Consider the following 26,549-nt stretch of genomic DNA (forward strand, 5'->3'; position numbering starts at 1 on the left):
TCAGAAATGTCAAAATCAAATATTTTGACATTACTGAATTGAATTTTTGGGAATTTTCCATTCTGAAAAAAAAATTGCTTTTCATATTGATTTGGGAATTTTTTCTGAAATATTGGAATTCCCTATGGGATGGAAATTCTGATCTTTGACCAGCTCTAATATGCACTTAAATGTTCATAAATACTGTACAGTTTTGAATTTCCTTCATTTAGTTCTCTGAATAATAATGGTCGTTTCTTATCCTTACCTCTCATTTCTTTGTTGTTGTTACCAAACAAGGAGATGAACTCTAATAATCTGGGCTAACTGAAACCAGCAAGAATACTGAATTTTCTAATCCCAACATTTGTTGTGCCTGGATATTACCAGCCTGTCTGGAATGCAACTACTTTTGAGCAAGGTGTGAAGCAAATTTTGACCCTATAAAGGGCATCTGTAATATTGATTGTTCTGCCTCTTCTGGCCATATGACAGCATGTTCACATTAAGTAAAGAGAAGATGCCTAAATTATACCACAATCTAATTACTCTCATGTATAACTACCATTCAAGCCTCTCAGCCTCCATACTAATTCAAAGTTCTGTAGTGCTAGCTTTTCCCCGCAGTAATTTACATGATTTACTTTATTTCTTGCTAAAAGGAGGAAATCCCTTTTTGTTGGAATATTATCTTCTGCTGTTAAAACTCAGTTAAAGAAAGAAAAATACAACTGAAGTGGCACAATCATTTACCACAGATAAATGTTCAGTCTTCTTCTGCATTCTGGGGCCTTCGCAGCCCAGGCTGAGCCTTCTGCAGAATTGCAAAGAGGATCCAGGACTCTCACCTTTGGACCTTTTGCAATTTGCTCTGCACTTTCTAAACCATTTGGCTCAGCTGCTTGCAACAGACTATATAAATGCAGGTCCAAGTGAGAGGCTCATTCTCTCCCTGAAACTTGGGTAGAGGAGGTGAAGGGAGAAAGGAGAAGAACTGAGGGGACAGCAGCAATAGGGTCCGGTGCTCACCATGGGCCCTCCGCAGCTCTGGCAGCTGCTGCTGCTGCTGCTGCTCAGCAGTGATGTTCTCACTCGTAAGTAGCAATTTATGTGCCAGGGCTTTTTGCTGCTTTATGTGCAAATCTATTAAAATATCAGGGAGGGGGAAATCTATGGGACTATGAATCACAGAATCAGAGAAGCAAAGGATGGGAAATATGTAATCTATTCCCTTTTTGTGATGTGAGTGTGTCCTAATAGCAGGACCCATATTGAATCCATACAAGGAAAAGCTGGAAATTTCACCATTTCTCTGGTTTATTTTTAATTTGTTTTACAAGTGTAGTGGTATCAGCATCCTTTATTTTTGCCTAGCTGCTTTTCTTTACCGTGGTCATTGCCCACCTGCAAGGAGATGTTGTATAGTATTCTGCAGATTTAGTGTGAGTGTTGCTAATACTTTTTACTCAAGTGTGATGGGATGTGAGTGATAAAACATGATGTGTCTGGTAGGAGGCACTGTCGTAATTTTGATTCAGTTCAGTAAAAATACATCTGGTATAATGTGGTGTGGTGGAGTTGTAAGATAACTCCCTCCTGGCCTAGGAGTGTCTGTTCAGACTGTTCAATGGTATTGTAGTTTGTAAAATGTTTCGGGATCCTTCAGGAGGATAGAACTATGGGTCCAATCCTTCACCATTGAAATAAATGGGTGTTTAGCAGGATCTGGTCCTATATGCAGGTAATGATAATATTCACCACCAATGTGCCTTTATTGACTTCATCAGAGTTACACTAAGGATGTGTTTGGTCCTATACATTGTTACTGGTATTGTTATTAGATTACTTGAAACAAGTTACTTTTTTCCTAATACAAAACAATATGAATCTGATCAGTTAAGTCAAAGAAAAGACCGTGGGCTTTGAATCAGGGCTCACGAAAGAATAAAGGTTCGCTATTCAAACAACCTTAAGTGAATGCATAGCTTTATGTAATCCAAATATTGATTGAATTAAACACATTTTTCAACAAATACGTTTACCTTTGTCATCAATACAGGTGACTCTTACTTATCTACTTTTCACCAGTCCACAAATTTTATAATTCAGACACAAAAACAGAGGTCTCCCCCTGCTTCTTAGTCAAGATTTAATAGCAGAGAGCTGTACAGGGGTCTCATATAGCAAAGCTATCATTATTTTTACAAAGAAATATTACCGCAGTACAGTTATTAGTCTACTATTCAATAATTTTATAATTTAAAACTAACCTATAATTTTCAGTGTTGTATAGAAAGTATATTCTGTGATGCATTTGGTCTGTTTGTCATCTATCAACTGTACTACTTCCCCCATCACAATGCTTTTTTTATTATCATGTTGTACATTTAGTGCCTGATCATACACCATTAATATCAAGGAGCATTTTGCCACTGAGTTCAGTGATCTGATGATCAGGCCCTTGCTTGCTAATTCACAAAATTCTGTCATTTGCAGTGTGTTTTTAATGCTCAACTTCACCATTTAAGTAGATGAGAATTTTGTCTTTTACCTCAGTGTTTGTAGAACAAAGCCCTTAGTTGATAGTACAAATTAGTGAGGCCCCACTGTGGCAGCATATCTATCTCTGGACTGTGATGCAGAATGTACATACGTATTTCTATTTTATTTGTTTGATATTAATAATTTGTAAAAGTTTTATTTTATGCTCTGCTTTTTTACAGAAGATGGGCCTGAAAGTGGAAATTCAGCTTGCTCAAGTAAGGGTTCTCCTTTTGTATTCCTTTTGCTCTACTATTATTTTAACTGACTATACCTCCCAAAGTTGAGGGTTTGGGTTTTTTGTTTTCCGCTTCCATATATCCCTTCCTTTAAAACAGATGTTTACTCAGACAAAACTCCTGCTGACTTCAGGAACTAGAATTTTAAGGCTTTTCATCAGCCTAAATAGCAGTGACTGTGGCTCTGAGTTTTAAAAATCTTTCCACAAATAAATATCACATTTATTTGCTTGGTTGATGTTCAAGGTCCCTTATTCTGGAAGTCCCCTTTCTCTGGCTTTGAAGATTTAACAAGGAAATCATATGCATTTCATTTCAATGTACACTGGTAATCTCACTCCTGATTTACTCCTTTCAGTTATTGCTACACTCAAGTATTTGGCTCAAATACCGAATATGTCAATAACTCTATCAGCTGCGATAATAATTTATTAAACCAACCTAGTCAAGAAACAGGAAATGCTGACTTTATGCACAACCTTTGTAATGAACCCTGGTTGGCCCTGGCTGCTTGCTTGGATACAGAATGTTCCTCTGGAGGGTCAGTGTCCAATGAGTTGTTTTGATCTTTGTCCTTGATGAGCTTTTTCTTTTTCTTATTTGACACTATAGCACCATCTACAGGTGATCAGGATTAATTCATCCATCTGAACCAATTCAGAGATTTTTTTTTTTCTGGGTTTCGCTGTCAATTTCTCAACTTTCTTTTTATTTACTATTTTCATCATTATTCATTCCTTTTATAACAGATAAGCTTCATGTTAAACACTGGAAATGAAGGAGTAGTTGGAGGGAAATTATGTCTGCTAGAATTAGTACAATAGATATCAGTCTTGTGAGAACTGATGAAAGTATACAAACAATTATAATATGGTAGAGTGTAAGGTAGCTGAAGTTTACATGGATAACCTTCAAACAGTTTGTATGACTGTAATTAATATAATTGGCTGATCAGACTAGTTAAATCATTGAGGATTAAGAGAACTATACCATATTAAGTATTTATTGCTATCATATTCATATTTATTAATAAATAAATCAATGGGGTCTGAAATAAAATACTTGACATCAAGAGGAAAATAGATAAGGCTTACGGACTCTGGAAATCCAAGAAACACCAATTTTTTCATGTTCTCTGTGTGTGTGTGTGTGTGTGTATATACATATATATATATTCCTACTGTATTTTCTACTGCATGCATCCAATGAAGTGGGTTTTAGCCCACGAATGCTTATGCCCAAATAAATGTGTTAGTCTCTAAGGTGCCACAAGTATCCCTAGTTCTTTTCTTAAGGAAAAAAAACAGGATACTTACAGCAAAATTCTACTCTCATTTACAACTCCAGTGATGTCAGAGTAAACTCTCGTCCAGATACTTAGCTGGTGTAAACTGGCACAGATCGACTTGAACAGATCTATGCTAATTTACACCATCTGAAGATTTAGCTCTCTGATTTGAAATTATTCAGTCCGCACTTCCATAGCTTAGTCTGTCTCATATATTCCTCTTCTGCGATGTATAGCTTCTTTTTAAGATCTCTCTCTTTTTCCCTCTGAAGCATAATTCTTGTACCAAAATATAAAGAAAGCAGACAAACTCCTACCAGATTCTATTGAGACATTCCCTGCTGACATGATAAAATGTGCTACAGGAGCCTAGCTGAGAATATAATGCACTTCACTGAGCCAAACACAGTGCTGGCATAAAGAGGAAAAACTATTGATTTCACTGGAGTTGTGTGTGCTGACTCCAAGATGAAGTTGATTTTCTTTCCTCCCAAAGAGGATCAGGGTTAGTTTCCAGTTCTGCCACCAGACAGAAAGGCAGTTATCTGTCTACAGAATTTGGCCCACCATTTTCAGGCCTGCCACTGGAAGATCTCATATCCCTGTGAGACAGTGAATGAAATTCTGCTTTCATTACAATACAGATAATTAATAATAATAATATTAAAGCTGAATGTCCTTTGCAGGTAGTAGGGACAGATGTGTGAAGAGGCCCAGCACAAGGCCTGTGTGCCACTTAAGTCCTCTGAGCTCTTAGGAGAGGCTTCTAAACACATTTCCTCCTGGCTGATATTGTCTTAGGGACTTAAATAGTGCACAGGCCTAATCTGGGTCCTGTACACGTCAAAAAAAAATATTTTTTTTAAATCCACTAATATAAAAAGGAAGGACTCCAGGGAGTCCATGAACTCAGGTGTGAGTTTGACTCAGAAAAGTATCTCATGTTCCCAGAAACTTTTGGACAGGAGGATGATTCTTTAAATTCTTGCACAATTACAATTAGGGGTTCTGGTGTTGGGGGTTCTTTTTTCCACTCCATTTCCACATTTATCTTTGTAAACATCAATCGTGTGAAGTTCCTGGATAAATTGGCTCTTATAGTTTTCTTTGAATTGTGACTGAACAAATTTGAGTTGAACTCTGTTGTTATCAAGGAAGCAAATACCACTTTTAAAGAAACCCAATACAGGCTTTTAAAAAACAATCTAATTAATTGTCTGCATAGAATCATAAAAAGGTGGGGCTGGGAGGGATATTGAGAGGTCATTAAGTCCAGCCCCCTGTGCTGAGGCAGGATCAAGTAAACCTAGCTCATCCCTGACAGGTATTTCTCCAATATGTTCTTAAAAGCTTCCAGTCATGGGGATTGCACAGCCTCCCTTGGAAATCTACTCTAAAACTTAACTACAGATATAGTTAGAAAGATTTTCGTAATATCTAGCTTAAATCTTCTTTGCTACAGATTAAGCCCCTTTTTTTCTTTTGCTATCTTCAGTGGACATGGAAAACAATTGATCACAGTCCTCTTTACAACAGCTGTTAGCATATTTGAAGACTGTTATCAGGACCCCCCTCAGTTTTCTTTTCTCAAGACTAAACATGCCCAGTTTTCTTAACCTTTTCTCATAGGTCAGGTTTTTAAAACCTTTTCTTATTTTTATTGCTGTCCCCTGGACTTTCTCCAGTTTGTCCACATCATTCTTAAAGTATGGTGCCCAGAACTGGATACAGTACTCCAGCTGAGGCCTAACCAGTGCTGAGTAGAGCAGGACAGTTACTTCCCGTGACTTACATACAACACCCTGGAGCGATGTAGGGATTTTTGAAACTGCATCACATAGTTGATTCATTCAATTTGTGATCTACAGTAATCCCCTGATCTTTTCCAATAGTATCACTGGCTAGCCTGTTATTCCCCATTTTGTACCTGTGCATTGTGTAGTACTTTGCACTTGTCTTTACTGAATTTCCTCTTACTGACTTCAGACCAATGCTCTAATTCATCAAGGTCATTTTGAATTCTAATCCTGTTTTTCAAAATGCTTTCCAGCCCTCCAGTCTTGGGGTGTCATCTGCACATTTTATAAGCATACTCTCCACTCCATCATCCAAGTCATTAATGAACGTATTTAAGTTTGGAAGGATTTAGATTTAGATTTTTTCAATTTGACCATACACACAGAAACCAATGAAAAAAATATTCCCATCCATACTATTCTAAATTTACCAATAGGCAAAGTAAGAAAAGAGCTGCTTGAGAATTTATTAGAGTTTGATTTAAGGATATTTACTTTGTATATTCTGACATGTGATGTTGACAATTTGTGTTTTAATGGCTATAAAGCTTTAACTTTTTAAATCTCAATATCTAATGTCATTAAATAATTATTGTCTAAACTTCCTCCATTAATTTCCTGTAACAACTGTGAAAATTTAAATCTTTTTTTTTAAAAAGGCTTAAAATCCATAATTTTGCAAAACTGAAGATTTAAATGTATTTTTTAAAATGTTTAAAATAAGTATGCATATTATCCATCAAAATTATAACAAAAATTGATTCTGTCATACCTAAAAATATTGAATAGGCTCAACCCTGTGGGACCCACTAGATATGACCTCCCAGTTTGACAGTGAAGCATTGATAACGACTCTTTAAGTATGGTCTTTCAACTAGTTTTGCACCTACCTTATAATAATTTCATCTAGACCACATTTCCCTCATTTGCTTAAGAGAATGTTATCTGGGACTTTATCAAAAGCCTTACTAAAATCAAGATATATCACATCTACTGCTTCTCCTCTATCCTCTAGACCAGTAACCCTGTCAAAGAAGGAAGTTAGGTTGGTTTGGTATGATTTATTGTTGACAGATCCATGCTGGCTATTCCTTATAACCCTATTATTTTCAGTGTGCTTATAACTATATTGCTCAAAAAAATAATTAAGTATCTTTCCATATATTAGTTAGGCTCACTGGTCTATAATTCCCCAAGTCCTTTTTGCTCATCTTGTTAAAGATGGGTACTATGTTAGCCCTTCTCCAGTCCTCTGGTACCTCATCCATCCTCCATGAATTCTCAGACATAATTGATAACAGTTCCAAGTTTTCCTCAAGCCATATTGACTTGGATACATCTAATTTATCTAAATATTCTTTAACCTGTTCTTTCCCTATTTTGACTTGCATTCATTGCCCTGTGTTAATATTAACTGTGATGAGTGTCTCATCACCATTACCCTTTTTAATGATCACTGAAACAAAATAGGCATTAAACACCTCAGCCTTCTTGATGTCATCTTCTTTTATATCTCCTTCCTCACTAAGTGGAAGACCTACACTTTCCCTCATCTTTCTCTTCCTTCTAATATATTTAAAGAACCTCTGTTTATTGCCTTTTATGTCTCTTGGTAGGCGTAACTTATTTTGTGCCTTAGCCTTTCTGATTTTGTCCCTACATGCTTATGTTATTCTTTTTACTCCTCCTTAGCAATTCATCCACATTCCACTTTTTATAAAGTTTCTTTTTTGATTTCCATGACATTAAAGAGCTCCTGATGGAGCCATATTGGCCTTTTACTATTCTTGCTTTCTTTCCTTTGCATAACTTCATTTATCCCTTACATTTTCTTCTGATGGGGCCTACGTTCCCAACTGTGCTTACCATTGACTTTAATGGGGAAAAAAATCTGAGATGCATAGACTTTAAAGCCGGAAGGGATCATTATGATCATTTAAGCTGTCATATTGCATAATACAAGAGAAAGGATCCAATGACTTGTGCATCAAGGCCACAATTTCTGTTTGAGCTATAGCACACGTTTTGGAAAAGCATCCTATCTTGATTTAAGGGCTTCAAGTAATGATAACTCACCATATCCCTTCTACAGATTTATCTTTAAAAAAAAATGTATGTACAAAACCAAAGAAGAAATCAGCCATAGGGATATGCTAATATTTCCCTCATTTCTGGCATTATTTCCACTTTGCACAATGCTATCTTGGTCTGTATTGTGATGATCTAAATATGCATCTGTCTGTGCTATTCATGAAAAATGTATTTGTTTTTCTAATCGCAGAAGATTCAACCAGATTTAAACATCTCAGAAAATACATTTACAACTATGAAGCAGAAATAGCAAGTGGAGTGAAAGGAACAGCAGATTCACGAAGTGGCTCTAAAATTAGCTGCAAGGTAAGGAAAGAGGAAGAAAGAACAGACTACAATCAGAAAAAAAGATAATGGGCACTATGGGGATTAACAATGGGAAACTCCTCCCTCATATTTTCCTATGCCCTCCATCTCCCTTCCTCCTCCATTTTTTATTTAGTGAATGTAGTGCTTGTGAAGTGTAAACACTTGACCGCCCTGAAGTCTGAAGCCCTTTATTTTCCCACAGAAAAGGCAGTTGCAAGATTGGCAGAGTTTCTTCACTCCACTCTGCCAATGCAGCTCGAACCTGACCAGGCTTTTCTACTTCTAGAGAAGAGACAGCAGAGTTGGTAACTCAGTGCATGGCTCATTCAGTATTTGGCTTATCCTCTGAGTCTGCCAATAGAGCCACTCAATGCTTATCCACTAGAGCCTAAACTGAGGATGCTAATTGATCAATTGATTTCATGCAGAACACTGAATACTTACCCGGTGATGAAAACTGTCAGTTATCATCTTCCTGGGTCAGGATCTGGTATCCTAGGGGTGAAAGGCTCCACAGGCCATTAGCCTGATAACCTATCCTATTCTCCTTCCAACTTCCTCAAAATGTCACATTTCACAATATTGCTTCATTAATTGAGTAAATGGGCAAATAGCTTTTGGGTATTACAGTGTTCTGCCCAGCAACTAAATACTCCTCTGTATAATGCTCAAATTTCTTCACAAGTTCTGAAGCCAAAGTCAAGACCCACACTGCAGATTGCTTGTTTACAGTGAATATTGCTGGTCTTTGCATCTAGCATACAGTATGGTGTGGAGCAAATGTTCAGTGTCTTTCATTAGTCATCCTCATGCTTGTTCTGCTTGAAATGTACTCACTTTTGACACATTCCATTTGTAAGAAATCTTATAAATTAGTGACCTGATTCTGCTCCAATTAAAGTCAATGGGAGTAAGATCACATGTTGTTATCATTACTGTAAGAATACCTATAAATACTCTGGTCATAACATTTCAAATTTCAACATTTTCTACCAAAAAAGTTTTTGCAAAAAATTTCCCACTTTTTGACCAGCTGTAGTTCTAATATTATTTGATTAACAATCATTCTGAACTTTATAATAACGTTGGACCATGTCACACTCACTTTCCTTAGGTAAGTAGTTCTATTGATATCAGTTGGACCAGAATAGAGCCAAGAGGACTTGGTCCATTGTGAATATTTTCAGGAGATAATACGCAGTCTCTCTTTTAAAAAGATTTGAGAGTCCAAGGTCTGTACCCTCAGCTTGTGTAAACAGAACTGGAGAAAGAGCAGGTTGGATAAATGGTCCTCCCACCCTGTGGCAAATTTTTAATTGCAAAAAAAAATCTAAATCTTAAATATCCAAACTATTTTAGCCAAAATATTTCTATTCCAGAATGTCACTGAAGTGCCTTATAGGAGTTTGTAGTTTAGGTGCCTTATGCTCCCATTTTCTTCTACAAGTTGGACTCTCTGGTTGGAATACTCTCCCCTATTGGTGAGGAGAGGCAGTGCATCATGGGAGTTGAATGGCCATGATGTATCTGAGGAGATAAAACCTGGCTGGGGAACCCAGTCTTTAGAGGAGAATAGAGATGTGAGCCAACCAAACTACCGTTCCCATGAGACAGAAATATTTTGGGTTTGAAGCATTCATTTTTTCAATGAAAAATCAAAGTTTTCCATGGAAAGCTGACACTTTTTCAACAAAAAAATCATTCAACTGAAAGCCCAATATTCTGTTGAAAAATAGTTTTAACTGAAAATTCTTTACTAGCAGAAAGTGAGGAACTGGTTCAGATCTAGTTTGGTAAAATGGATGGAGCAGGAGACCTGGGTACTTGTTTCAGGCTTTGCTATTGACTTACTATGTGATCATGGGAAAGTCACATAATGTGTCTGTCTCTCAGTTTACCTATCATTAATATGAGGAATATATTATTAATTATTTGTATTTCCATAGCTCTTAGGGGCCCTAGTCATAGACCAGGACCCCTACATACTAGCTACTCTACAAATCTATATGACATCTACTCCACCTGGATATTGTAAGATTACTTAAAGCACTCTTCAATCTTTACACAAAAACTACTATACAAGTGCACAGTGAACACAGTCAGGGCCAGCTCCAGGCACCAGCGAAGGAAGCAGGTGCCTGGGGTGGCCAACAGAAAGGGGCGGCAATCCATGGGTTGTTGGGGCAGCATGTCTGGGTCTGCGGCAGCAATTCGGCGGCGGGTCCTTCACTCCTTGTCTTCCACTTCGGCAGCACTTTGGTGGCAGCTCAGTCGGGTAGTTTTTTTTGTTTGTTTGTTTGTTTTTTGCCACTTGGGACAGCAAAAAAGCTGGAGCTGGCCTTGCATACAGTGTTACTTTAAAAATAAATTTTAAAAAATCTCCTGTATCTTTAAAAATATGAACCACGTAGTTCTTCAGGAGTGCAAACATGTGCTGTGTATGTTTTCAGGTTGAGCTGGAGGTCCCACAACTGTGTAGCTTCATCCTGAAGACAAGCGAATGTACCCTGCGAGAGATGTCTGGTGTGGACGCTGAGGGAAAGACTCTCCTGAAACAGTCAAAGAACTCGGATGACTTTGCCAGAGCCATGGCCCAGTGAGCAAAAACTTACTCAAGCCTTTGCTAACAAATCCGTCCTTATTTAATTCGGGATAGACTATAACTTCACAACCTGCTCTGTCCTTTAGAAGGGGTGGTGTATGGCAGTGCTGTCCCAGACTTGGAATGAACTGTGATGCTGAGAGAGCAGGAGGCTGAAGGGAGCTACTTGCAATTCCTTGATTCAGAGCCACCTGTCTGTGGAACAATTTAGGGCTTCATGGAGACAGCCTTGAACTGTGTCACTGAAAGCGTGGGTGTAGCAGAGCTCAGCTCCCTGTCTCATCTACACTCTGGGCAGGTCTACACTGGGGCAAAGTCAATCTAAGCTACACAATTTGACTTACGTTAGCAACTAACCACCAGGGGTCGATTTAGCTCTTCACTAGACCTGCTAAATTGAGCCCTGGTGGATCGATCGCTGCAGCATTGATCTACCAGTAAGTGGAGACGAGCCCTCTGACACTGGAATGTTCACAGCCTGCTTCCTTCTCTCCTTCATATCAGAAGTGTAGAGAGTGCTGGTGTAGGAGTTAGTGTAGTCCACTCTGAGTTTTCTACCAGAGGAAAGTTCCGCTGAACATGAGGAATTGTCAAATGGCCGTGTCCAGCCACTTTCAGACTACTTTGCTTGGCTTACACAGCACAAAGTAACATTAGCCCACCTAAGCATACAGCCCAGGCTTCTGCTACTGACCTTTAATGTCCTTCACAACTTAGCTCCTTCCTACACTGGTAATTTATTGTGTCTGTCCCCTCTGGTCCACCAGTGAAACCAGCTTCCATTGCTTGCTTGTCCAATGATGGAGAATCAACTGCATTGCTTGGTAGTCTGTTCCAACAGCTAATTACCCTTACTTTGAAAACATCACATCTTATTTCCTGTCTGAATTTGTCTAAATTCAGCTACCAGCCATTGGATTTTGTTATGCATCTGCACACTACATTAAAGAACAGCCACTACATGCATCCGACGAAGTGGGTACTCACCCACGAAAGCTCATGCTCCAAAACGTCTGTTAGTCTATAAGGTCCCACAGGACTCTTTGCTGCTTTTACAGATCCAGACTAAGACGGTGACCCCTCTGATACGTTAAAGAGTGCTCTAATCTCAGAAATCTTCTCCCTGTATAGATACTTACAGATCCATCAATTTTACCTTTCGCTTTCTCTGCAATAAAGTCAATAGACTCAGCTCCTTAATCCTGTCACTATAAATTAGGTTTACCAGACCACAAATCATTCTTGTTGCTCTTCAATGAATGTCCTCAAAGTTCACAACATCTTATTCTTTAAGTATATACACCAGAATGCAGGTGGTATGAATGGTCAGTAGTCTCCTACTCAGTATTCAAAGAGAAATAATACTAAGTAGAGTCATGGTTGGGGATAGTCTATACAGGATTGGGGAAAAGAACAAAGCAATATAAAATAATAAGCAGTGAACCCAAGATAACTATTTCTCATGAAAAAGGGGAAGGCAGAGATGCAGAAACTGGTTTATTAGGGAATATTTTAAATGCTGTTTTAAATTATTTGAAATGTGTGTGTTTGTACAGTCCTTGGCACAATGGAGCCCAATCTTGATTGGGGTTTTGGGGAGTCACATTAATACAAATTGTGATACAGCATGGCCAGAGGGCAGCATGAGAGTGTTAGCAGGGGGCCTTATTCCTTGCCAAGGGAGGAAGGTTTGCTTAAGGGCACGTCTAGATTACGCGCCGTCGGCGCGTTAAAATCGATTGCTCAGGGATCGATATATTGCATCTGATCTAGACGGGATATATCGATCCCTGAGCGCGCTTATATCAATTCCGGAACTCCACCAACCCCAACGGAGTTCCGGAATCGACATGGTGAGTCGCGGACATCGATCCCGCACGGTGAAGACGGGTGAGTAAATCGATTTTAGATATTCGACTTCAGCTACGCTATTCTCGTAGCTGAAATTGCATATCTAAAATCGATTTTACCGCGTAGTGTAGACCTGGCCTTAGATTAACTAAAACACCTGTAGCCATTTAGAGCACCTGACTCCAATTAGAGCACCTGACTCCAATTAGAGCACCTGACTTCAGTCATGTGATGATAAACCCCCTGCTTCAGTCAGACAGGGTGGGAGTTGAAGGAGGAAGGTTTGATTGGAGCAGGGTGCAGGTTGCAGAAGTGAGAGAAGAGAAGAGTTTGATAAGAGAGAAATAGAAAGTTTGGAGGAGTGTTGCGGTGGATTGTGAAGTCCAGAAGAAACCCTAGGTAAGGGGCACCAGGCTTGTGTAGAAGGGAGGCAAGAAGCCCTTCACAAGCTGAAGGGTAGGAGAGAGAAGTAACCCAGGGGAAGGAACCGCTAGTTCAAGTGGTTCACCACAACCCCCAGGGCCCCTGGGTTGGGACCTGGAGTAAAGGACACTAGTGGAGTAATTAAGAACCGGTTCAGAGGCAAGCAATAGCGCCCTGAACCTACCCCAGAGAAGAGAAAGCGCGAGACCCAGCAGAACAGTACCGGCAATTTGCCACAAAATGAATAATAATAAATAATTCTACATCTAGATATACATGGAGCATTTGGCAATAATTAAGATGGTAAGCTCTTGGCTAGCTTGTTTTTATTTTTGTCTCACACCTACTGTTTTTTTGGGGGGCAGGTATGAATTGAAATTTAGCACTCAGGATGGGAAGAAGGTCCAGCTGTATTCAGAGAAGGATGAACCAATGAACATTCTGAACATCAAGAGAGGGATCATCTCAGCACTTATGGTGCCAATGGAAACAGAAGACAATCTAAAAACAATCTCCATGGTAGGAAGCTGAGGAACAGTTAATTTACTTCTTTAACAAATGCAGCAAAACCCACTAAGTGGGCCCTGTCCTGAAGTTCTTACTCAGACAATGGGATTTCAGACTAGACTTGAACCCTTTGGGTAACATGAACAATGATGTTAATTTTTCTTGCTCTCCAGGATACCATATATGGGAAGTGCGACAGTGAAGTTGAAGTCAAGGATAGGAGAGGGAACACAGCATCAGTTATTTCAATTAATAGAAATCTGAAAACCTGCGGTAGCTTCAATCCCATCAGAGACTATGTCAGCCCAATTGCCCTCATAAAGGGACTGGTAAGTACATCAGGGCATAATGTGATTTAAGAAAGTCCTTCATTATAGTTATTTTAGTTCTTCAGAATCTGACCCTCTGCCTTTGCTTCCTGCCATTAGTGGTAGACAATGGAAAAGTCTGAACTTTGGGAAATGCATATCCTCTCAACTTCTTTCACATTGTTCTCACAAATACTGCAATGCGATGTGTGGGTTTTTGGGGTTTTTTGTTTGTTTGTTTTTTTAGGAGAATACTTTGGAATAAGTGATTTTATATATGAGGCACCTTATGAGATCAGGCCCAAGGTTTTCTAGACAGCCCATTAAACTTTATTGGCCAAATCTTCCAACATGCATATGCCCATTGCATGTAACCAGCATATGTATGAGAGTAGCTTGTATGAAAGTAGCTGAAGTTTCTGCATGCACCAAGATAAATCCTTTGACAAGCCCCATCCTCAGAGGCACTCAGAGTATTTGCGCGTGCAAGTAGGCTGGGTGCAAACATGCACAAAAAAGCAAACACACACACTGGAAGATTTGTTCCTGGTACCAAATGCTCCTGTGCTTATTCTTTTAATGTTTGTTGCTGAGGAAATCTTTAAACCATTTGTAACTATGGAGTCCATAGGAGGATTGTGAAGTACATACACTGTTTTAAAGTGTCTAAATTATTCTAACCATTGCAAATTACTTCATAATGATAAGAGCCAGTGCTTAATTTGTGCCAGAGCTGAGCCCGGGCACTTCTAGGCTGGACAGTTCATAGCTGTGGCACCTCTGGGTTTGCTGCATCCATTATGAATGTAAAAAAAATACTTGAGCCCTAGCACCTAATTGTTTGAGCCCGGGCAACTTCTTTCATTACAGATTAAAAACTGATTTGGCCATGTCCTTTCCAACTGGCTGTAAGGGCTCAGTCCTGCAGTACATTCTCAAGTAAACACCATAATAACTTCATTGATACATAGGACAAGATATCTTCAGGAGTGTTGGCTGTGAAGAGACTGCAGGGTATGGACTGATATATTGGCACAGTTTTTCTTTAGACAAGACTGTGATTTAAATTATTAGCTAAACCGCAGCACCACTCCCAATGTGCTGTCACTTTTAATGTTGCAGCTCAGTAAAAATAGCCCTCAGAAATGTGCTTGTTTCACTAAAACAAAATATACTAAATGTTCCTCAAACTATGTTTTACAGAACAGTCCACTAGCCACCCTGCTCAGCAGCAGTCAATCCTGTCAGTACACTATAGATTTAAGGAGAAAGCATGTGGCTGAAGTAGACTGCAGAGAAAACCACCTCTTTCTGCCTTCCTCATACAAGTAGGTGGCATGTTATATATCATTACCCTTCCTTTGTAAATAGTCATAAAGAATGCTAATAGGTAAAATTCTGCCCTGATTTACTGCCCATGGATTCAGTACAACTGAAGCACAACTAATTTAGCCACAACTAAAGGACTGCATTTTTCTGTTATTTACTAGAAATCAGTATGGTATGATGGCACAAGTCACGCAGACTCTGAAACTTGTTGAAACCCCCAAAATCAACAGCAGAAACTTTGATGAAGGTAGGTCTGCAGTACTGAAACATGTTTCCGTTTCATCGTGGCACATTTCTGGCTTCCCATCTCGGCATGCACTCCTCATAAAACATGCCCACTGACCAAATTAGATTCGCTTTGTTAAGAAATGCCTAACCACCTACAATAAAAAAAGCAGCATGCCACCTTCAGGAAATAGCAATGGTGTGTATTCACCTATATGTGAAATAATTCTAGATATTGGGAAACAAATGCACTGTTCAGCTACATCAGTACCTGTATAAAACTTCATAAAGCTCCTGTTATTTAAACAGGAAGGATGCTTCAAGGAGTCAGAAACTAAAATGTCTCTGTGATGGCCTGCCCTTGTGGGCAGTGTTGCCTAGTGGTCAGGGTTTAGGCCTTAGATATGCAGGGTGTGGGGCGGGGTGTAGGGGAGCCTGGGACCTCCCATTCCACCAGGCTCCAGCTCAAGGCCCTGTGAGGGCTATCAAAGGTCTGACATCCAGGAAATCCTTAAGGCTGCCCTCCCTAGGCAACTTCCTACCATCCCACTGTGGTTCAAAGTTTGAAGTCTGTGACAAGAAGATGTGAAGGGGGTCAGCTCACCACTGGGCAATTCCTCATGGCCGTGCTTTGCACAGCAGTGCTCTCTATCTCTCTCAGGGCAGCAGCTGCCTCCTCTTGTGACTTGGCCCTCTCGCCAGGTCAGTCCCCAGTCTCTTGCCAGTCAGAGTAGTCTGTACCCATGGAGTACAAAAGGGGTGGAACAAAGATCCCAACTCATGACCCTTAAAAATGGAACAGGACCATAAGTTCTAAAGGGTGTGACTAGGGGCGTGCACTGCAGGTATATTTGGGCCTGCTAAGGAGGAGGAGATGGGAATGGGGAATAGGGGAATGGAGAACAGGGACACAGGCAAGGCTCTGCGGCTTCAGAGCTGGGAAGGGGGACGCGGGGTAAAGGGTCTGCGGCATCGGAGACGGGAAGGGGGACACGGGGTAAAGGATCTGTGGCATCGGAGCTGGGAATGGAACACCAAGAAACAGACTCTGCCAATGTGTAGAGCTATGAATATGCTTGTTTGGAACTAACCCCAATAAACACTTCATTGCCTGCACTTCAGACTTCTGGTCTTCTGCTTTCTGTCTGCATAACAAGAACCAGGGGAGAGGGTGAAGGGAAAGCCCTCTAGCAGTCTTCCCTTCCCTCAGGAAGTTTTTGTTGGGAGAGGTCCTGCCTTCCCTCAGCCCTTTCCTCAGAAGCTGCAAGTTTCAGGTCCATTGTCTTCCCTGATCTGCCACCAGTGAGCTACTTTGCTCCCTTTTAACTCCTCCTCCAGCCTGTTCATGTCTTGCAAGTGTGGCAGGGTGGGGATAGCTGAGCTGCTCTGGGCTTCTGGCTGCCCAGTGTGGGGTTTGTAGATCACAGTCCTTACAGAAAGAAATAATGCTTTTCCTGTTTGTTAGATAAACTGGAAAAGAAAAAACTTTTCTTGGAAAGTGCTGATACCAAATCCCTCCGGCACGGAGATGCTGTGCTGAAGGTCCTCCAGGAACTGCAGAAGTTGTCAGCTTCCCAGCAGAACCAGCAGAGAGCAAGTCTTTTTTACAAATTTGTAACTGGACTTAGAAGCTTACACAATGACACTCTAAGGTCTCTTGTACTGAAGATGATGGAGACCTCAAGGTAATGTATAAAAAGTGTAGCTCTCGCATTGTGTAAACACAAAGCCTGGCAATGTTGAATCAAATTTAATTCCAGAGGTGATGTTCTCCTGTAAACAGTTTTAATCATAGCCTAAATTAATATCTTAAATGCTGTAATAGTTGGAGATTGAGAGAGACTGCTAAGAGTATGTTTGAGGGAGAGACATAAAGCTATTTAAATGTTATCCCACAAACAAACAAGTCCAGTGTGGTAATAATTTACTTCAACAGGTTTATTCTTACCTTCCACAAGATAGTAATATTTTTCATTTGCTCATTAACTGTTCCTTTTATATATATATAAATGCTAGTATATTTTGGGGGGAGGAGACTCCTAAGTGTAAATCATACTGCTCAGTATTATATGGGATCAAATCCAGAACTTGTACCAATTCTCCCTTAAATGGTCATGTAATAAATGCTGCACAACAGCATAATAAGCCTTTATCACAGATGTCAGCAGTCACCCTGTGACTCCTCCCCTCCGCTCCCCCAGGAATAGGTTACTACTGTGAGATAAATCTGGATTAGACCTTGGGCAGGCTATTCAGGGAATAGATGTGTTAATATGCACTGATTGCAAGCCCTGGCACCAGGTGCTATCACTACCAAATCTCCAGTTGTGGACAGCACATTTTTGGAGGTCCAGGAGTGGGGCACAAATCTACTGCTCCACCATTTCCCTCCTGGCTGCATTTTATTCCATTACACATACGCAGAAAAAAAGCAGCCTCCGTTTAACTCATGTTACACTGTCTGCGGATTGTGATTGGTTTGTGGATGTGCGGAGGGCGAGATAGTTCAAGAGAGAAACATGTGACTACATGTCTTGGTTGTTCTGTGTTTGGACAGTGCCTAGCACAATGAGTTCCTGAGCCACGATTTGGGCTCCTAAGTGCTACAATAATACAAACAACGAATAGTAATAACAGTTCATAGCTGGTTGTGATATTAGCATAATTTGTAAAAATAATACGATTTTAACTGATTTTTAATGGCCATTCATGTGATATATTTTAAGACACACAGAAATATATGGATATATCACTCACACTAGAATGCATACAAATCTGGATAGAGACACAGAATACATAGATATAAAAGATATTGATGGGATGGAGAAGGATACGCCTGAACCAAAACCCCAGTTCCAAACCCTCCTCTGGACTTTGTGGAAGTTTGGATCTAGATTTGAACTTCAGGGTTTGGACTGGTCTCTACAGTGGACCTGACTGGAAAACTCTGACTCTGAGCCACTCCAGATTTCATGAAGTTCTGATTTGTGATTTGAATCTCAGATCTGAATTTCATGACTCCATAGAGACCTAAAAACATTTCTATTGTAGAAAATATCTATCTTCATTTGAATATAGTTTTAAGACACTGGCTGCACATTTCTTTCTAATATGCAACATGGATATATACTCAAGAACATTGGACTAATGTCAATAATCTCTTTCCCTTTCAGTTCCATCACAGTGCAGGGTCTGATTCAGTGCGGTACCCCAGATTGCATGGGTTCTATACTTCAAATAATAAGAACTGGAAATGTTGATCCTCTGGTGGCAGATGCAGTCACATACAGTCTTGGACTCCTGCCTTTTCCATGTACCAAAAGAATACGGGAAATTCTTAACATGGCCCAGTATCAGCAAAGTCGAGCTACTTTTTATGCTTTAAGCCATGCCGTTACCAAGTGAGTATAGGTGCATATATGTGTACAGAAAAAAAATGTTAGGACAAACTCTGAAACAATCATTATGTGGAGATTTAATCATTCAGATTACTATGTTTGTGCAAACTGACTTAAAAAAGGATTCCCTACACACACCTAAGTAAGGTGTTTCTAATGGTTTTTGGTTCATTTCTATCTTCCCTTAGTTTCTACGAGGACAAGAACACTGTAACACAGGAAATAATGGATGTTGCAAACTTTATGGAGTCAGTGATTGGCAATGAGTGCTCTGGGAATGACGAGTTAACCTTCCTCACACTTAGGGTATTTTAATTTGCCTCTCTCTTTATATGATCTATTTTAAAATCACAGCATGCAGTATAACATTCTTATTGATTGGGGAAATATATGTATTGCCTTGTTTTCATAATTCACAGGCTATTGGAAACATGGGCAAGGCAATGGAGGTTGCTAATCCAAACCTGAAATCTGCTCTGAAGACATGTATCAAAAGTGAAGTTGCGTCCATTTCTGTTCAGAAAGCAGCCATCCAGGCACTGAGAAGAATGACTATTACTGATGAGGTAAATCAATCTTGTATAGTTCTAGCTCATCTCAGTTGTATGCGTCTAGTTAATGGTTAAACAAAGCAGGCTTTCTCCATCCATGAATATTTTATGCTATTTCCCCATTATCTATTCTCCAGCCTTTCTTTAGAACCCCTTCCTTGATTTTACCAGGGCTGATACTCCTCTCACAACAGCATTCTCAATGGGTCAGATCTTTAGCATATGTGAATTTGCATAGCTCCATTGTGTTGCACCTGCTTTACACAGGTTGAATTATGTGAAAGGAGAAATGGATATGTCCACTGCTACTGGATGGTGTCTTCAATGAAGTAATTACAATGAAGATGTGGCCCAGTGACTTCAAGAGTGTTACCTCTGATTTACACAGGTTTAATTACAGTGCGAGGAGAAGAAGCAGGCTCATTGCTTTTACTGGGTGGATATTTGTTCTGGTAATGTTGTCTAGTGGGTAATTCACTAGACAAACACCTAGGTTCTATCTCTGGTTCTACCACTGGCCTTCTGGGTGACCTTGGGCAAGTCAGCCTATTTGTGCCTCATTTTTTCTATCTCTACAATGGGGATAATGGTACTGACCTCCTTTGTAAAGTGCTTTGAGATCTATAGATGAAAAGCACTGTGTAAGAGCTAGATATTATTTGTATTTGCACTACAGCAGCATCAGGTTTGTTTAACCCACACTGGTTGCATTGTGCTAGACAGAAATGTAGAAAAAGCCAGTTCCATCTCCAAAGAGCTTACAGGACCTTTTTTCACATTTTAAATAGTTGTTAAGATGTTGTACATCACCCCAAACATTTCAGGGAATACAACAAAGAGTCCTGTGGCAACTTCTATTCACCCACAAAAGCTTATGCTCCAATACTTCTGTTAGTCTATAAGGTGCCACAGATCCAGACTAACACGGCTACCCCTCTGATACATTTCAGGGAATGTTTTTTTTGTGTACTATGAAGGTGAAGTAATCAGAATTACTATGCAATATATATGAAATAAGTAGAGCTGGTTGGGAAATTATTTATTTTTCCCTAAGAAAAATGTCAAGCAAAAAACCTTTTCATTTTTCATCAAAATTTTCTTCAGAAGTTTTTGGCCTTTTCTTGACAAAATAAAAACTAAAAATGTTTTGGTTTTCAACAACCAACAAACAACAGTTTTCATTTTCAGTTGCCAGAAACCAAAACGAATTTCAGTTTTGACAAAAGCAGATTTTGTTCATGAAAATTTCCATCAAAACAAAGTTTTAATGAATTTTTTTTTTTTACCAATCCTAGAAATAAGTAGCTTCCCTGCTCTATAACTCCAGTAAAGTTGCAACAAAGTTACATGGGTATGATTAAGGGAATCATTTGACCCAACATGTTCCAATCAGACACTGGCAATATCATCTGCTAGCCAGATTATCAGTGCACTAATGTACCTTTCATTGTTGGTACAGGACCGTACTGTGCTTCTGAAAGCTTTCCAAAATGCCGATGCTCCAGTTGATAAACGTCTGGCAGCCTATCTCATGCTGATGAAAGATCCTTCCGCATCTGATCTCAACAAGGTCACTAGAGCGCTCCTAAGGGACAAAAGTGAACAAGTGAAAAGCTTTGTTGCTACCCACATTGCCAACATCTTGGACTCTGAGGAAGTAGGCATCGAAGAGTAAGTACAATTAAATTGTACATTGTTTACATAGGAACGAAGTTCTAAGCCCAATTGGAATGGTGAACTGAAATAGCCTCAGTTAAACAATTTAAAGTCAGAGAGCCAGATAATCAGCTGGTATAAATTGGTGGCTTCAATACAGATATGCCAGCTTACACCCACTGAGGTTCTGGCTCTTACCCTTGCTTTTTCTACATGAACAAGTGGAGAGCATTCACTAAATACAGTCAAGACAAGTGGCAGAAGAAATCATTATTGTTTGAAGACTAGCTGATTTCTGGAATGTTTACTAACTGTATTCCAATTAATTTCCTTTTTCTTAGTCTTAAAAACAAAGTACAAGAAGCTCTTAAAGGATCTCAGATTCCAGCAGCCAATGACTTCAGAAAGTTTTCACAAAATTATCAGATTTCCAAACGTATTTCCCTGCCCGGGAATGATCCTGTCTCAGCCAAAATAGAAGGAAATCTGATATTTGATCCAAACACCTACATTCCTAAAGAAACCATGCTAAAAACTACTCTGCAGTTGTATGGACTTAGGCCAATGGATATCTTTGAGGTACAACAGATGTCAAATCCTTACATTATTATTCAGTTTTTACATATTTTCTTTCTGTTTGCTTATACTGACTTGCAGTGACTAAATATGTTAGTTTTACAAGCACCAAGATCCTGATCTAAACCCCACTGATGTTAAAATGAGCCCTGCCATTGACATCAGTGGGCTTGGGAGCAGACTGGCCCTTTCTTGGCACTCATTACCATTGTGAGCATTTCAGGCTTAGGTTGAGTCATTCAAGATCTCATTAAGCATAAAATTCACCCCTATGCAAAAGCCCCACTTGAAGTGCATGCACCCTAATGTCACACTTGAGCACTCATATTAGGGTTTAGGAGGGATGTAAGCAATTCATAGGTCTTGTGCTGATGCTCTGAAAGGGGGTGAATTTCACCCAAAGAGAGATCAAATGCTCTGCTCCCCAGCTGCAAGCATGTGCCTTCTCTATAGCTTTCTGTCATTGCACTTTACATGTTAAAATGTACCAATTTTTCACCAGAGAGTCTCTTTGCTGTAAAGCTCCCTAGAAGCAGGGAATCTGTCTCAGTCATTACATTGTCTTGTTGTGTTTCAGATTGGCATGGAAGGGAAGAGTTTCGAGCCAATGGTAGAAGCATTGTTTGGGCAGAAAGGGTTCTTTCCCGACAGTGCCAGCAAGGCTTTGTACTGGGTTGACGGCAGAGTTCCAGAACATGTCTCCAAGGTGCTCTTTGACTATTTTGGTTACTCCAAGGATGACAGACAGGAACAGGTATACTTTCAGGGAGTTCTTTAGACAGTGTTTTATAAATATTTTGCACATGCATTCATCTGTGTTCTGTACTTTCCGGCATGTGTAACATATTGTATATCTGGAGCATTGCCTTCTCGTGGTTAATTTACAAAAGATAAAATTCCTAGTTACACCTAACTAAAGCTGATTTTCCTTTACTGCATTTCGTAGAATCCTTTGTTTTAAGAACCAAAGTTCCAGAGTTCTGTCTCCAATAAGGGTATCTGTGCAGATCAGCTGGTAGCCATTATGTAATTGTACTGGGTGTATCAAATTCTCAGACTTGTTGCAAGGGGATTTTATTTTGTGGTACTTTTTGATTGAATTCTCAGGATGTGATGAAAGGAATAATGCTGAACTTTGAAAAACTGATAAAAGAAATGGGAAACAAAGAAGTTCCTGAAGCTAGGGCCTACCTCCGAATCCTGGGAGAAGAACTTGGGTACATGAAACTCAACGATTTCAAGCTACTGGGAAATGTGATTTTAAAGAGCATTAAAACTCTGCAAGCCATTCCAGAGAAGGTATGTTTCTGATGTGCAGAAAGAAAAACCTAATGTGAAATATTTTCAATCAAATATTTTTATATTTATCTTCCAAATAAAGCACAGATATTTGAACAGAGTACTAGTCACTTAAAAAGAAAATTACTTAAAATGTAGTGTCAAAATTTAGCCAAAAAAAGACAAAGACCCTATGCCCAAAGTTATTTAGGTGCCTAACTCCCATTGAAACAAATCCATCTAATGGGAATTAGGTATCTAGATATCTTTGAGAATCTGGACCTAAAATAATTGTGCATCTCAACAATAGAAGAATGTGAGATTCATAATAATGTCTTCAATATCATGATTATCTCTGTATCTTTATTCCATTTGATTTCTCATGCTGTGGATCTAATCCACCAATGAGATCCACGCAGAGTCCCAGAGAAGCCAGTGGGGGTCTGCTGAGACACAAGGCTGCACCTATTGACTCCAAAAGGATCCCATTGCAGGACTGAGACCAACATGGGAGTAATCCCTAAAATCTTAATGTTTGTCCATATGCTATATTGCTAAAGGGTTAATGAAGGTAGAATGTACAGGAATATTTTAAAATGTTTTATAATATTGAAAAGGATAGGAAATGTATTGCACTTTAGGGATATTGGGTGAAATCCTGACCCCACTGAAGTCAGTGGGAGTTTTACCGTTGACTTCAGTGATGCCAGGATTTCTCCCTTCTACCTAATCTGACCCACCTAGGTAATTATATTACACCTATCACCATGTAATCATATGGTCACTATTGTTTCCTCATATTTAGGTGAAGAAATTATATTTTTCTTAAAAGCCAGATTTTGACAAATGTTCTTTTTGAATGTTTTTGTTTGTGCCTCATAAAGTAATATTTTTGTGCCGTCTTGGTCTCTGTACTTATAAGAATTAGAGTCTTAGATTATGTGATTATGATTAAAGGATATTTTAAAAGGACCTTTATACCTCATTTTAGGATTCATTTTAATGTTACAAAGCCTACATTAAAGTATTTAATTGTTTAATGTTTCCTTATTTGATTCACAGATTGTGCAGGCCATTTCAAAAGGTACAGAGGGTGACTTATTTGTTCACTACATCTTTATGGACAATGAATTTGAGCTCCCAACTGGAGCAGGTTTGCAACTCCAAGTTGCATTCTCTGGAATTGCAACTCCTGGAGCCAAGGCTGGGGTGAAGATTCAACCAAAGAATGTGAGTCTTAATTCCTGTCATGATATTATATTACCCTAACAAGTGTGCCATCTCCTTTGGGAATAAAGCAGAGATATCGCAAGTTGTCAAAGACAATACAGAATATTCCAGAAACAAAGATTAAATTATTAATTACAATGCTTCCAGGTTGTTATTGGGTGAGGGCAATATTAAACTAACAAATTGAACAAAACAAATATTAAAATATGCCTGAGTTTTATATAGCTATCTAAGATTATTCATCCAAATTAACCGAAGTTAGCATGCTAACTTCCCTGAAATGCTGAGTCACCAGAAATAGGTTTGGAATAAAATCTCCAGTCCAAACACCTCTGAAATTTGGGGCTGTAAATTTTTGAATCTGCATCCAGATTTTGCATCTGGCCTCTATTTTGTTAATCAACCAAATTAAAACCTTGAGCCTGAGTGCTCTTATACATTGGGAAAGTTTAGATAGATATTTGGTCCCATTCCTATTTGTCAAACCTCTTACTCACTGGAGCTTAGTATAAACCTCCCACTGTGGAAAAGTCTCTTCTGACAGGATTTAAATTGCATGAGGTTCTCCAAACAGCCAATTTTTATTCAAAGTCTCTCTGCAGTGGGAACAGCTTCAACTATAAAGCAAGTTCATTGGCCCTGAGTTATCTCCCCCCATATTTGGTGCTCAACAAATATCACTTCCTTTTTCCTTCAGATTCTATAGTGTGTCTTAGTGACCAAACTTTACTGAATAATGACATTAATTTGATAAATTAACCTACCAATATCTAGATCTAGTCCATCAATAAGAATGAGAACATTACTCTTACATTGATATTATCAGAACTAAATGATGTTCTTTGGGGAATGAAATATATCATTTTGTCTTTTCCCCATAGATGCAAGCAGACCTGATCATTAAACCCTCGATGGCAATTGAGTTTATAACTCATGTGGGAGCAAACATCCCAGCATTTGCTAGAAGCGGTGTGCAGATGATCTCCAAAATATACCATGAGTCTGGAATAGAAGCCCGAGTTGGTTTGAGAGCCGGACAATTAAAACTCAGCATCCCTGCTCCAAAGACCCCTACCAAGCTCTTCAGCTTCAGGTGTTTGAACCTGGATAAGAATATTTGCTGTTTCAAGATTGCATCCTCCTTTCTTGCATGCATTTTTGCTTCTGAATGATAAATATTGTACTGGATTTTATTTTGATGGTGGTTGGCGTTTTTGTTTTTGTTTTGGATTTCTGTCTTTATTTGTTTGTTTTTTGCTATTCTGGAAAATGACTGCTACTGTAAAGCTAGGATAACTTCCTTCTCAGTGTAATGTAGTAGTGAGAGCAGACTAGGGCCCGGGAGTAAGGCCTGAATGATTCCTGAATTTGCTACTCACTTTCATAATATTTGCCTGTTTATGCTTCAATTTCCCGTTTTATAAAATGTTGGTAATAACAATGCAAATCTATGTGATGGCGTGATACTTAATTATCATAATCACTTTGAGATTCTAAGATGAAAGGATCTGTATGCATGCAGGTTATTTATTATATAATAATTATTAATACATAATTTTATCATTTTCTCACTACTTGCTACTTCCAAAGCTTTCTGTTACTTAAGCTTGTGATAGGTATATTTTTTCAGAAGGTTTTTACTTGAAAAGTAATCTCATAAATAGGATTTATCAAATAACAGTAATATTTAGATACCTGTCTTGAGAATAAGTAGACTTTATTTTTCTTTTCCAGTAACACATTATATTTGGTCTCTCCAACCAAAACTGAAGTGATTCCACCTCTGATTGAGAACAGAGAGTCGTGGACGTCTTGCAAACCTTTCTTCGTTGGTCTAAATTACTGTACTAAAGTAGCTTACTCTAATGCCAGCTACACAGATGCAGCACCATACTACCCACTGACTGGGGAAAGCAGGTCAGTCGTGTCATCCTTGACTGTATCTATTTTTTGTCTACCCCACAAACGTCAACCATGTCTATTATGGCTGCAGCACATACTGCTTTTTTTCCATGTACTTTAACAAAAGACAGGCAGGATCAGCTCAGAAACAAGATGGTTGGGAACTGATGTGTTTTTTTTACCATTTTCTATACTAATTGGATTTGTTAGTTACTAGTATAGGTGACCTTTTCCCCATTCTTTAGGATTGAAATTGAAATACAGCCTACAGGATCAGTACATGAATACTCTGCAAATGCTAACTATGAGCTACAGAGAGAGGAAAATGGCCTGGTAGACACTTTGAAATTTACCACTGAGGCAAAAGGTAAGAATCTAAAGAACAATCAGACTTAGCTCATCTTTGAATTGTGACAATGACATGAAAAAAATCAGATTAACAAAATTAGGATTCCTATTTACAACATACA

The 26,549-nt window shown here is 39.1% G+C and overlaps 1 protein-coding gene across 1 annotated transcript in view; it reads left to right on the forward strand.

Moving 5' to 3' along the window:
• Positions 1-1,009: 1,009 nt before the first annotated feature.
• The window catches only part of APOB (apolipoprotein B), a 46,404-nt gene continuing 20,864 nt past the window's right edge, over positions 1,010-26,549 (forward strand). Inside the window, exons 1-20 of the mRNA XM_032782475.1 lie at positions 1,010-1,073; positions 2,703-2,738; positions 8,125-8,240; positions 10,694-10,839; positions 13,485-13,638; positions 13,800-13,955; positions 15,138-15,262; positions 15,425-15,510; positions 16,954-17,173; positions 18,662-18,889; positions 19,075-19,192; positions 19,306-19,452; positions 20,897-21,108; positions 21,435-21,672; positions 22,247-22,423; positions 22,777-22,968; positions 24,010-24,177; positions 25,059-25,270; positions 25,912-26,094; positions 26,325-26,446. Of these exons, the coding sequence (XP_032638366.1) occupies positions 1,010-1,073; positions 2,703-2,738; positions 8,125-8,240; positions 10,694-10,839; positions 13,485-13,638; positions 13,800-13,955; positions 15,138-15,262; positions 15,425-15,510; positions 16,954-17,173; positions 18,662-18,889; positions 19,075-19,192; positions 19,306-19,452; positions 20,897-21,108; positions 21,435-21,672; positions 22,247-22,423; positions 22,777-22,968; positions 24,010-24,177; positions 25,059-25,270; positions 25,912-26,094; positions 26,325-26,446 (3,100 nt within the window). The remainder of the gene's footprint in view (positions 1,074-2,702; positions 2,739-8,124; positions 8,241-10,693; positions 10,840-13,484; positions 13,639-13,799; positions 13,956-15,137; positions 15,263-15,424; positions 15,511-16,953; positions 17,174-18,661; positions 18,890-19,074; positions 19,193-19,305; positions 19,453-20,896; positions 21,109-21,434; positions 21,673-22,246; positions 22,424-22,776; positions 22,969-24,009; positions 24,178-25,058; positions 25,271-25,911; positions 26,095-26,324; positions 26,447-26,549) is intronic.

This window comes from Chelonoidis abingdonii, chromosome 3, assembly GCF_003597395.2.
Source record: "Chelonoidis abingdonii isolate Lonesome George chromosome 3, CheloAbing_2.0, whole genome shotgun sequence".
Classification (NCBI taxonomy): Eukaryota; Metazoa; Chordata; order Testudines; family Testudinidae; genus Chelonoidis; species Chelonoidis abingdonii.